The sequence below is a fragment of the Apium graveolens genome, chromosome 9 (assembly GCF_009905375.1).
Source record: "Apium graveolens cultivar Ventura chromosome 9, ASM990537v1, whole genome shotgun sequence".
Classification (NCBI taxonomy): domain Eukaryota; kingdom Viridiplantae; phylum Streptophyta; class Magnoliopsida; order Apiales; family Apiaceae; genus Apium; species Apium graveolens.
This window is the reverse complement of record NC_133655.1, coordinates 157,313,604-157,326,828: the sequence shown is the minus strand read 5'-3', so window position 1 is coordinate 157,326,828 and position 13,225 is coordinate 157,313,604. Positions and strand designations below refer to the sequence as shown.

At 33.8% G+C, this 13,225-nt stretch overlaps 1 protein-coding gene across 1 annotated transcript; it reads left to right on the top strand.

Moving 5' to 3' along the window:
• The first annotated feature begins 537 nt into the window (after nucleotides 1–537).
• Nucleotides 538–7,019, top strand: LOC141684425 (leucine-rich repeat receptor protein kinase HPCA1). The gene is made up of 19 exons (XM_074489409.1): nucleotides 538–923; nucleotides 2,064–2,187; nucleotides 2,287–2,358; nucleotides 2,455–2,529; nucleotides 2,748–2,819; nucleotides 3,104–3,265; nucleotides 3,371–3,445; nucleotides 3,527–3,598; nucleotides 3,712–3,783; nucleotides 3,879–3,947; nucleotides 4,040–4,114; nucleotides 4,197–4,268; nucleotides 4,370–4,504; nucleotides 4,600–5,072; nucleotides 5,174–5,320; nucleotides 5,423–5,562; nucleotides 5,648–5,867; nucleotides 6,051–6,286; nucleotides 6,394–7,019. The coding sequence occupies exons 1-19, from the start codon at nucleotides 842–844 to the stop codon at nucleotides 6,910–6,912; spliced, it is 2,892 nt and encodes a 963-aa protein (XP_074345510.1). The 5' UTR covers nucleotides 538–841; the 3' UTR covers nucleotides 6,913–7,019.
• Nucleotides 7,020–13,225: the final 6,206 nt, after the last annotated feature.

Sequence of the window (13,225 nt, the reverse complement as noted above, 5' to 3'; positions counted from 1 at the left end):
TTAGGCCCAACTAATAGAAAAATTTTATAGTGTGACATTTAGAAACTCAAACTCCTAAATTATATTTAAATTTGTTTCTCTTAAATTTGTTTTCCTCCATTTAAAAATTCGAAAGCCGGTTGCTAATCAGCTCAATTGTTAAGTTGAAATCCTTACAGCTGGTTGCAGGTAAATGAGCCCGCTGCCTCCATATTTTGGTAACTAATATAAGTATATTTTAGGGCAGTAGTAAAATCACATAACAAAACCAGAGTTAATAAACAAATATCGTTAATCACAACATCTTACATATGACCTTTTTCTTGTAGTTGGTGAGCATGACTACGTAACCCATGAATAAAATACATTCAGGGGGACGGCAATTACAAATAAGAATCTTGGACGTCAAAATCTGACGCTTTGTCCATTGTCTTATTTGTTTCCTGGCCGGAGAAACAAAGAAATAGTAAAATGTAAGCACTGGCACTCATTTAACAGACCCATGGCTTTGCTGCCTTGCTATTTTGATGTAGACTTTATGTAAAAACTAAAACATGATCATATTGTTTGTTGGAGGAAACAGAATATACAAAGAGTTGAATTGCCTTTTAAGATAAGTTTAATGATTACTACTTGAGAATAACATTTATACTTGGCTTGCATTTTTGCATTAAAGTTGCATCATCGTCCATCAGTGCTAATTTACTTGCCTCCACTAACAAAAAAGCTGGGGTGGTTGTTAGTTACTGTTGTGAGATCTGTTGATATTGTACACTTGTTTGTTGGTACTCAAGGTTCAAGAGGCTAGGAGGTGATATATATTGGTCCAGGTTTCGCGACACGTTAAAGTGGATTCTTTGGCATGGGGCTCATTCGGTTGCTGTTTGTTCTTGTTTTCTCTGCATTGTTTCATGGCATTTTATCCAATACTGACGACGGCGATGGTATGCATATATCTTAACTTTTCACATTGGTCTTTCGAAATCTTCATCGAGATTTTGTTTGTGAAATAACCTTGTTCTGTTTTTGTTTTTGGAAGTATGAAGTTTGATCTACAGTTTCTCAGAAGATTTTTTACAGTGTTACTTATCTGTTATATATGTTAGTTCTGATCAGTTTTATTTTAACACTATGGATGTTGAAAATGATCAGAATATCAGAAACGTGGAAGGTAATTAAGGTTACAGAATGTGACATATATTACTCATTAATTTACTATAACTGTGGGAATACAGTATATGATCTTTAGGTGAAACATAAATTCTTTTGATCGCTGGAAAGATATTTTAATATGACCATCCCAGATTATGACAATGGTAAAGGATCACTTTACTGTTAAAGTTTGAGTTTGATCTTCCCCTAGACTGTCTCTTTTATGATACCTCTCCAATCTTCCTCATTCCCGGCCTCGGCGGGCTTGGTCTTGAACTATATTAGCTTCAAATTTGCTTGACAAACTCAAACCACTTCTTCTTCTACTGTCTTCACTCAAAAGACTACCTTTTTGACAATCACCACTGTCAACTTGCCATTAGGAGCAGAATCACTCAACGAAGTAACAAAGACATCCTAACTATGAGGAAGCGATGACAAGAGTATCAAAGCTTGTGATTCATCATTCAATTTCACCATCTATCAGACCAACTCATTAACCAAGCGTTGAAAATAACTTAAGGATAGCCCCATGCTCATGCCATCTCTGTACTTCTCCTTTATCAATACCATCGGGCGAATCCTCCGGTTTAATAGTTTCATACAAGTCCCTAACACACAAGAGATCTTTTACACGAGTTTTCCAAGTCTAACAATTTTCCATGTTCAATATAAACATATTTTTATCATTACAGGTCTTAAGGTAACTGTTACATTAATGACTACATGAGTATTAAAATTTTGAAACCTCCGGGATCTTGTTAGATGAGGTACAGAAGCAGCATTACAATGAACAAAAGTATAGAGAGATTGGTTTGTAAAGTTACTCATTTTAATGGGAGTACTGGGATTCAAAGTTCATGTTTGCGAGGTTGAAGTAAGTGTTGTTACTTTAATAACATGGATATTGATATGTTGACTGGTTGGTGCAGTTGCAATATTGAGATCATTGAAAGATCAGTGGCAAAACACTCCACCAAGCTGGGGAAAGTCAAATGATCCTTGTGGTAAAGCCTGGGAAGGTGTCACCTGCGAGAAGTCGAGAGTCACTGCCCTGTAAGTGGAAAATCATTTTTCTTGATACATAAGGTACATAAATCCTGCATCTTCGTTAAAAAAACTATGGTTATTGATGTATTTGCTACATGCCTTCAGGAGCTTATCAACTATGGGACTTGTGGGTAAACTGAGTGGCGACATTGGGGGACTCAGTGAATTGAAATCCTTGTATGACATTTGAATTGTGTTAATTAGTTCCAAAAACTCATGGAAATTTCCTGTTAGACTAGTACTAACTACTAAGCACATCTATCTTTGTTGCAGGGATCTATCATTTAACAGAGGCCTAACAGGTTCCCTTTCTCCGGGTCTAGGCAATTTGAAAAATCTCAACACATTGTACGTATCCATCCACTTTACATACTAAAATCTAAATTGATGTCTTTTTTTGGTCTAGTTATCTCCCATCTTCGTTTAAACTGTTTGAGTAGCTAAAAACAAGAGGGGTGGGGGGTGGGGCGGGGGGTTTAATGTTTTGTACATTCTTTGAATACCAATGTTTTTATGTATTCCAAATAACTCTGTATCTTTTACCATATACTATGATATATTTTCAGAATTCTGGCGGGCTGTGGTTTCACTGGTTCTATTCCGTCCGAACTGGGAAATCTTCCAGAACTATCCTTTCTGTAAGAACTGCTTTATAGTCTTTGGTAACTCTCCCTTGATTCCATACCAAGAGTTAAGAGTCGTATCTGAATGATTCAAGATTGAAATTTTGAATAATAATAAACTCAATCGTCCCATTACATAAACCGCACTAACTCGTTCAACTGTATCAATGAAACTCTTTCTTAAAACAAACTTGGACTTTGTCGGAACCTAGGGAGTAATGATCTTTACTCTTACACAACTGTACTCCTATATAGGATTATGATATACTTGGCTTTCAACATACTATATCTTTTGGCAGAGCTCTAAATTCAAACAACTTCACTGGGGTTATACCTCGTTCTCTTGGTAAGCTTTCAAACCTCTACTGGTTAGACCTGGCAGATAATCAGTTTAGTGGATCTATCCCTACATCAACTAGTGCTTCCAAGGGCTTAAACTCTCTCAAAAAGGCAAAGCATTTGTAAGTCTATTCTACATACTCTCCTACTAAGTGCAAGCCACATATTTTGTTATCATGAACAACAGGTCATTATTTCTAAAACCATGTGTTGTCCAATGTATGTAGCCATTTCAACAAAAATCAGCTTACAGGTTCATTACCTGAAGAACTTTTCAGCGCAGACATGGTACTTATACACGTGTAAGTTGAGACACAATTGAGGATCATTGTTTTTGTTACTTTGTTAATTATTACACTAATGCTTCTTGTGTAACAATGCAGGCTGTTTGATGGAAACAAGTTAGGTGGCAGCATTCCTAATTCAATTGCAGAAATTCAGACACTAGAAGTTCTGTGAGTTATCTTCGCCACAAAAAATCACCTCATTTTATTAAAGATACACTTCCACTTGTCTCTAGATACAATCCTTGATTCCTGATCATGACACATAATTTCATCTGAAACAGTCGGCTTGATAGGAATGGGTTTGAAGGCAAGGTCCCAGCAAACCTCCACAATCTTGTCAATGTGGTTGAACTGTGAGTAATTTTTTCAAGAAATTTAGAGGTAAATTTTCTTCGTAGTTCGTGTTTGAATCAAATGTGTTTTCTCACTCTCTGACATGTTGGTGCAGGAATTTGGCACACAACAAACTTACTGGCCCATTACCAGACTTGACTGGAATGGACTCTCTCAATTATGTGTATGAGGCATAACATTTAAGCTTAGTGAATTTTTAAATATAGAGACATAAAAGATATTTATTAGAGTTATTTGTATGCTTCCTACAAGCAGGGACTTGAGTAACAATTCCTTTAATCCATCACAAGCTCCTGCATGGTTCTCAACCCTATCTTCACTTACGACTCTGTGAGTATTAAATAAAAATGTGGGTTGAATTCATATGTATAAATAATGACGGTCTGATGCAAAATTCTGGTGCAATGTTCAGGGTAATTGAATATGGATCACTTCAAGGGCCAGTGCCACAAGACCTCTTTGGTCTCCAACAGATTCAACAAGTGTAAGATGATACATAAAATAGATCCTAGCTACTTTATGATAACAATTCATAGGAAAAGCAAATAATAAAACTCAGGCGCTACTTTCTTATCTTTTTCTCAGGAAACTGAGGAATAATGCATTTGACGAAACGTTAAACATGAGTAGCAGCATCGGCCAGCAGCTGCAGCTCATTGACTTGCAGGACAACAATATATCCTTTGTAACCCTAGGTTCTGGATATAAAAACACATTGATGTAAGCAAGTTCTTTTTACACAATTGTATCATAATCTATTAAAATAGTGACTTGCATTCTACATCAGAACAATAACCTATGCGATTTTTATCTAGGTTAATAGGAAATCCTGTATGCAACAACAGTCCCGCGAATATGGATTTCTGTAAGCTTCAACAAGAAACGTCACAGGCTTACTCAACTAGCGTAACTAGTTGTGCAAAAAAATCTTGTGCTTCTGGTCAGAAGCTTAACCCTCAGAGCTGTGAATGTGCATATCCATATGAAGGGATATTGTACTTCAGAGGCCCCTCCTTCGGAGACTTGTCTAATGTTACTATTTTCCATTCTTTAGAAATGAGCTTGTGGGTTAAGTTAGGACTGACTCCAGGTTCAGTTTCCCTGGATAATCCACATTTCAATAGTGATGACTATCTTCAGGTGCATGTTAGTCTGTTTCCATCAGATGAAAAATATTTTAGTAGGTCTGAGATTCAGAGGTTGGGTTTTGCTTTCAGCAATCAGACTTACAAGCCTCCTAATGAATTTGGTCCTTACTATTTTATAGCATCTTCGTATTTATTCAGAGGTACATATTATGATCAATAACTCTTTTGTATATGCATATTTTTGCTTCAAGGGTGTACTTATCTTCGAATGAATATTTATGCACGTTACAAAATGCTTCAGGTGAGCGTGGGTCTATCAGCTCAAGTGTTCTTGCAGGAATAATAAGTTTAGCTGTTATTATGGTTGTGGTACTGGTTGGGCTAGGATTATATGCTGTTCGACAAAAAAAACTTGCAGAGAGAGCCATTGGATTAAGCAAACCTTTTGGTAATTCTGTCTGATATAAACTGCTAAAATTTAAATTTAATATCTCTCTTAAGATATGTGTAGAAATTTGTAGTGATTACTTCCTGGGATATTGTCATTCAGCATCATGGGCTCCAAGTGGGAAAGACAGTGGAGGTGCACCACAACTAAAGGGAGCAAGATGGTTCTCTTATGATGAGCTCAAGAAATGCACAAACAACTTCTCTGATATAAATGAGATTGGATCAGGTGGTTATGGCAAGGTATACCATCAAACTCCTCGATTAACATGAAAACCAAGTTCTTTGATAAATTTATTTTTGAGTCATGTTTACCTTTTAAATATAGGTCTACAGAGGAATGCTTTCCAATGGGCAAATCACCGCAATCAAAAGAGCTCAACAAGGTTCAATGCAAGGTGGACTAGAGTTTAAGACTGAAATTGAATTGCTTTCACGTGTTCATCACAAAAACCTTGTTGGCCTTGTGGGATTCTGTTTTGAACAAGGAGAGCAGATGTTGGTTTATGAATACATGCCTAATGGAACTCTTAGGGAAAGCTTGTCAGGTAATTTACTTCCACCCCGATCTGACTTGTAAATAGTGTGCCCATAGAAGTTCACTTTATTCCGGGCATTACACAGTCAGATTATTTTATTTTTTTGTCAGGTCAGTCAATTTAATTTAAAATGCCCTCTGCGCATGCTTCTTCTGATTTTAGCTACATTTTTATTTGTATTGGTGCATTCAGGGAAGTCCGGCATTCATCTAGACTGGAAGAGGAGGCTTCGAATTGCTCTTGGTTCAGCAAGAGGATTAGCTTATCTACATGACCTTGCAAATCCACCTATAATTCACAGGGATATAAAATCGACCAATATATTGTTGGACGAAAATCTTACAGCAAAAGTTGCAGATTTTGGCTTGTCCAAGCTTGTTTCTGACAGTGAAAAAGGGCATGTTTCTACTCAAGTTAAAGGCACATTAGTGAGTAATACTAAATAAGTTCTTAATGCGTAAAATCTAGTCAAAACTTATTAATTTCATTTCATAAGACAATACCATGGCTGATTATTTTAACATGTTCATCACAGGGTTATCTGGACCCTGAATATTACATGAGTCAACAACTAACTGAGAAGAGTGACGTATATAGCTTTGGTGTGGTAATGCTTGAGCTACTAAGTGCTAGGCAACCAATTGAAAAGGGAAAGTACATTGTCCGTGAGGTCACAATAGCACTAAATAAAAGTGAAGAAGAGAATTATGGACTAAAGGAGTTAATGGATCCGTCTCTTAAAATGCTCACAAATCTTGCAGGCTTTGAAAGGTATTTGGATTTGGCACTGCAGTGTGTCAAAGAATCAGCTGCAGATCGTCCAACTATGAATGAAGTGGTGAAGACACTAGAAACCATATTAACGAATGGTGGTCTGAACACAACTACTACTTCTTCTGCATCTTCATCTGCGACAGATTTTGGATATACAAATGGTGGTCCTCCTACACATCCTTATGATGCTAATGCATTCTCCAGAAAAGATGTGAATAATAGTGATGCATTTCAGTACAGTGGTGGATTTAATATATCAGCAAAACTGGAACCCAAGTAAAAGATGTGGATACTGCTGCTATCTAGTACGATTGTATCGTGTTTAAATTGTTACATTCTTGGAAACTTCTTCAGTTTTTTTGTTACTAGTATAACAATATTTGTTTATACGTTTTTTTGAAGGCCAAACTCTATGCATGACTTCAACAAACTTTACTCCCAATTATGAATAATGCATGTAAGTTCACTACAACTTTTCAACATAAGGAAGGGCGAGCCAAGAAGAAACAAGTAAATATAGTCTTTTTGGTTTCGTATCCTGAACACAAAATTCTTTTATCAGCGCAAAGTAAAGCTAGTTTCCCTCATTTTGTCTCCATTTTAAGTATATAACTTTTAATATGAAATAAATAACAAGTAGGTTCTGCAACATGTACTTTTTATTTATATATAAATGCTTGTTATGTATATAAATTTGTGCATAATGAATTTACTCACAAATTGGAGAAAGTTGTTAAACACGAAGACATGCATGAATACATTTAATGACAAGCCTATTGTATAGTAATACAATGCATTAAATTCGTAAGAAGTTGGTGGTTCGCCGTTAGATATTGAGTGTATAACTACTTGATAAGAGAGAATGAATGTATATAAAAATGACTTAATACAAAGGGGTTGAATGTATTTCCGAACTTTTTAATCTTTTCTTAAATCTATTTTAAATAGATGTTATAACAACTTGATATTTGTATGTCTTAAAAATATGGAATGAATAATGAATACTGAACAAATTTAATAAATACTCAAAATTTAATAATTTTATTAAGTTTGAATGTTGATAAAACTCGGGTTCGTAAATACAAACTCAAACTTCTGTTTTCTCATAGAGTTTCAAAGTGTTTTGCAAATCTAAACTCTGGAAAACTTGGATAGAAACTATGCAATTCACTTTATCTATAACGAAAAAGCAGTACATTCAAGATTGTTTCCTACAAGTTTGGTAAGACTTTTAAAAAGTAGTGAAGAATGTCCAAACTGCCTTAATAAAATTAAAATGTTGGCAGTTGTGACTATGCTCCTTTTATCCACAAAATATCATATATCTTTTCTTTAGCTGCTTTACTTTGAATCACTCTCCAAGTTAAATTGTAAAGTTTTCATTTCTCCTCTTTATTCAGTGCTTTATTCAGTGAAAGATCACTTATAAATTGACATGTTAATTATCTTTTTTTTTTAAAAGCTTTCAGTTGTTTATCTTACTGTGAACCTCAAGATTGTCTAAATCTGTCATATTCGATAACTCCGAGTAATTTGTTAGAAAACTATATTTCTTGATTCAGCATTGCAGGACTTCTCGAATTGGTTTCCTACTGGCCTCTCAAATCTAGCCTTGCAGACTTCTCGAATCAAACTTCTCGAATCAAACTTGTCTAATTAGTTTCCCATACTTATCGAATATGCTCATTTTGCACTTCTAGAAACTGTACATCTTGCCCTTCTAGAATTAGTACATCTTGCACTTGTCGAATCTGTGGTGCACTTCTCGATGGGCTTGTAGACTTCTCGAATAGTAGATTTTGGTACTTCTCGAATGGTTCAGTCTGCACTTCTTTAGGACTTGGTGAGAATTTTACTCATTTCTGCAATTCCTTTATTTTATATCATTCTTGATTTCTAGGGCATTATCCAGGGCATTATCAAGGATCTTCTTCGAGAAATATTTCAAACATATATCTTCAAAAATGTAGGAATTACATACAGTGTCCTAATCTAGAATATAATTATTCAAAGATAAGGATCCCACAATCAAGTGGTCATATAAATAACTTACAAAATTAATATTTAGATAGGCTTGTTTGAAGACATTATCATACATGCCTCTATAACTAACAGGTATTGTATAATAGCCAATAAATGGTCATGGTCCAAACTCGTGGGGATGCGTGAGATTGTCATGGAGTTGTGAGTGAAGTATCTCTTGTGGGGAAGTATAATAATAAGACCATGAGATTAACTTGTACGCGACCTCTGTGGGACTAGTTGTGTGATATGATATCGGGCTAGCACATGCAACCTTTAAGGGCCTGGCCATTCAAAATTATCCACCCATCGTTACTTGAGGGCCCGACCATGAGCCTTCATGCTTTAGTGCTATGAGATATCATTTGAAGGTATTTTCATATGATGTAATCCAAAAAGAAGTGGGTAAGCAATGATGACCTCGAAGAGGTCCTCCAAGCGCAATACAGACCCAAAGAGACTTTGACTAGCTCCCACGTGGGTCATGTATTCATAAATTGTTTTATTTAAATCTCCGGCCCATATGACATGTAAGCTTGTACTACCACTTGTCTTTTCAAGATCTTTTAAAGTATGAGGAGAGCCCTCTTATCTCACCAGGTCCTTTGTTTATATAAGGACATGAGTCACCAAGAATATATTATTTATTTATCTTTAAAGAATATATGTTTCTTTATTATAATGTCTGATGTGTCACCTGTTAGGAATATTCTAAGACTAACCACAACAAGGGCAATTATATAATTATCAAGAACAGTCAAGGCACCAAATAATGAAACAAAATACACATAGGCAAACAACTGAATATAATCAGAGACGTAATCGACAAAAGAGAGGAGAGAATACTTAGCTCCAACATAAAATTTAACAAACCTGTAAGAACAATCAACAGCTGAGGTGCCTAGATTTCGAGAAGCCTAAATTTTCTTGAAGTGATTATTGCCCCCACTTAAGTTGTGATGGGTTGCACAATATCACTTCCAGAATATAATAGCAGAGAGCACTCCATTCACAAACACATATGCTTAACAACGACCTTCTCCTCAGTTCGCCTAGAAAACCTATGCAATTCACTTGCATGTATGTATGTGGAGAGAGAAGAAAAAAGAAGAAGAAGGCAGCTAGAGCTATATGTGGAGAGAGAAGAAAAAAGAAGAAGAAGGCAGCTAGAGATAGGGTTTTACACGTTACCTCTATGTGTTTGTTGTGTGTAATGTTAACATGTATATATTATGATATAAAAACGTAACAAAACAACTCATTAATTAAAATAATTTATTCAGACTTAAAATATTTAATTAATAAAATATTTATAGAATCATAAAGACTGGTCACCTCGCATACGCGAGACATTCGCCCAAATCGCCCTTCGACCCGACCCGAGTCGAGTCGAGGCAGCGGCGCGCACGCGTGTGCGCGCGAAAGGCACACAATAATATCATGCACTCCCACATGCCTTAGTAGTTGTACACTTGCACATGGTACTATATTAAGCATACAACCTCTCTTTACAATATCAATGTGGGATAAACCCACACAAATCTTTTCAAGCTACTCACTTCACCTTAATTTATGTATGGATTACACTAAGACTTAAATCCATACATGAAAGTTTAAGTTCCTATAGTAAGGAACAACCTCCAACAATTAGTTTCCAGTAATTCTTATCAAGAACACATCTAAATGCTTAACATTACCATTTTCTTACATCACCGAATGAGGACTTGATCAATATATCGTTACGAGAGCTACACTATATTTTATTTTAGCAAGTATTATTATAATTATCGCAATGGTCTATTTAGAGCCCTGATTAATTTTCGGGCATTACAAAGTGTTGTGTTTGTACCCAAGAGACTACATTATTATGTTTTACTTAAAGACATTTGGATTATTACTAATTATGTTCAATCAATTATTCTTTATTTATTTATTAAATCTATATTTACTGTGATATATATGTTAGAATAATAAATGTCCTTGGAATATCATATACATTCTATATCTCTAAGTATGTGACTTAGAAATGAGATTATGAGAGCGGTATATATTCCTAAAGGTCCTTAGTTGGGTATTATTATTAAGGGACATTAATAATGCCTAAAGATTAATATCATTCTTGACTGATAATCACTAATCATTGATCATAGGTATAGTGATACCAAAGTAAAAAATATATGCACATGTAAAGGTACATAGTGCTAAATTGATTCGTCATGAGATTCTACATGATAAAAATGTCATAAATTATTCTTACAATGATAATGATGTCAGGATCCTTAGACCTCAAATTGTTATATTTCTATACCAGAGTTAATATACTTTGATTACATGTAAAGTTACTTTTGACCGGATAATGATAAAAGTACACATTGGGTATATTATAAATCGTATGAGAAATAGGAATAATCTAGATGAGATTTAACCTTCCTATATTTTACGAGTAATGTTATTGACCTTTTGTTTGAGCTAGACTTTGAAACGAATGGCAATGCTCAAATTTTAATTTGAATAAGATTATTTACCCATCGATCAAGAGAATGTGGATTAAATTATGAATAGGGTTACACATAGCATGCTTCGAGTTTAATCTATAATATATGGTTAAATGAATTATACTACAAGAAACATTATTCATAAAAGGTTTAATCGAATTATTGATTTAATTATTATTACTTGGGTAGCAATGATGTATCACTAGATGTCGCTCAATATTTACAAGTTTAAATTAAATTTAAAATTTGTTGCCAACATAAGAATAACATATAGGGTTACACACATAGAATGTTTGAAGAATTCTTTAATTTAAAATCGGATATAAATTAAATTAAAGTAATTTGTATTATTTAAAATATTAATTAAATATGACTTAATTAATTTGATAAATAATGATATTCGAATTTATCAATATCAATTCTGAAATTCAGTTGTTCAATAATTAAGTGAGATTTAATTATAATACAAATTGGAATTTCAGATTAATAATAACCCATAATTAGTTTAGAGTTAAAATTCATTTTTATACTCTATATATAATGTCTCTTATGACTAATTTTTAAAGGGAAGACTATTATTAAAAAAACCTAGCCACTTAAAGAGAAAGATAGACAACAAGAAGAAATAATTTTGTGCTAGTACAGATCCGATCCTGGAATTCAATCATTCGTGTTGATACCGGTAAAGCATAGATCACAAAGCGAGATGTGTTGTAATTGAACAAGTTTTGAATCTTCATTATTCTTTCAATAATAAACTGTTGAAGCTTCTTGAGATATTTATTCTTCATCTTCGAATTAAATCTTTTATTTTCGCATGGATCGTGCAGAGGGTTTCATTTTATTCTGGCTTATATTTATGAGTTTTCACATTTTTCCGCTGTTATGTATACATGAAACCCTACATAAGTGCTACCACTATAATTGAGTCGGAGAAAAGTGAATAAAAACTACAAAAGCATGATATCGCGAAGTCCATAAATTGTTGTATCGTGAAATCTATAAAACCATGTCGAGAAGTCCATAATAGCTATATCGAGAAGTACATAAATAGTTATATCGATAAGTACATAATGCTGACATCGAGAAGTCTCAAAAGTGTATCATGAACTCAACATGTAACATAGTCATAACACTACGACATAGATGACCTATTTGAACATTTCAACATGGGTGTTGTTTTAGCTGATGTTATAATATGTATGAAATTTTGGTCCTAACATAACATCACATTTATAGGTGTTACTATAGGGCTAAAAGTGTGTTGTTGTAGCTCAATAAGGTGTTATACACAACAACACATTAGATTGTGTTACTATAGACTATGAAAAAGACAAATTTTTTTGCCCGCAAGGGTTGGCTCAGTTGGTTAAAGAGAGGAAAACTAACCTCTTGGTCACAAGTTCGAATCCCACGGGAGGAGAATTTATGATTATGCCTCCTGAGCCAGAGCCTGTCACTTAAATGTGGTTTACCTTCGTTCACGTGGTTTGCAGGCTATTACGTGAACCCGTAGGGTTTATCCAGTGCGCACCCGAAAGGTAGCGGCTGCGGGTTACCTACGATAAAAAAAAAGACAAATTTTAATTTAACTCGTGAAAAAATAATTCGTTAAAACTAATTGATGTTAAATTAATAATTATTTATAAACTAATTCACTTAAATGAAATGATTTATGAATTTTCTTATAAAGTAAAAGTATGTCGATTTATTCAGTTTTTATAAATATCAATTTTTTATTGGATTTAAAATTAAATTAATCTTCGAAATCAATTGATTTAAATAAAATATTTATGAACTTTTCTTAGAAGTAAAAATATATAAAATACAAAAATTATATATATTTTATAAATTAGTATAATATTTATTTGAATTTATAATAAATACATTTGTACTAAATAAGTATAAATTAAATTTGATTAATGCAATTAGTAACATCTATGGTTATGGAAAATAAAGATTGTAATAGTTTTAAAATTTTAAAAAAACTATTACACTCTTAATAAATTAATTATAGTAATTATAATGTGTGCAATAAAAAATATTGTAAAATTATTAAATTAAAAAATGTAAATG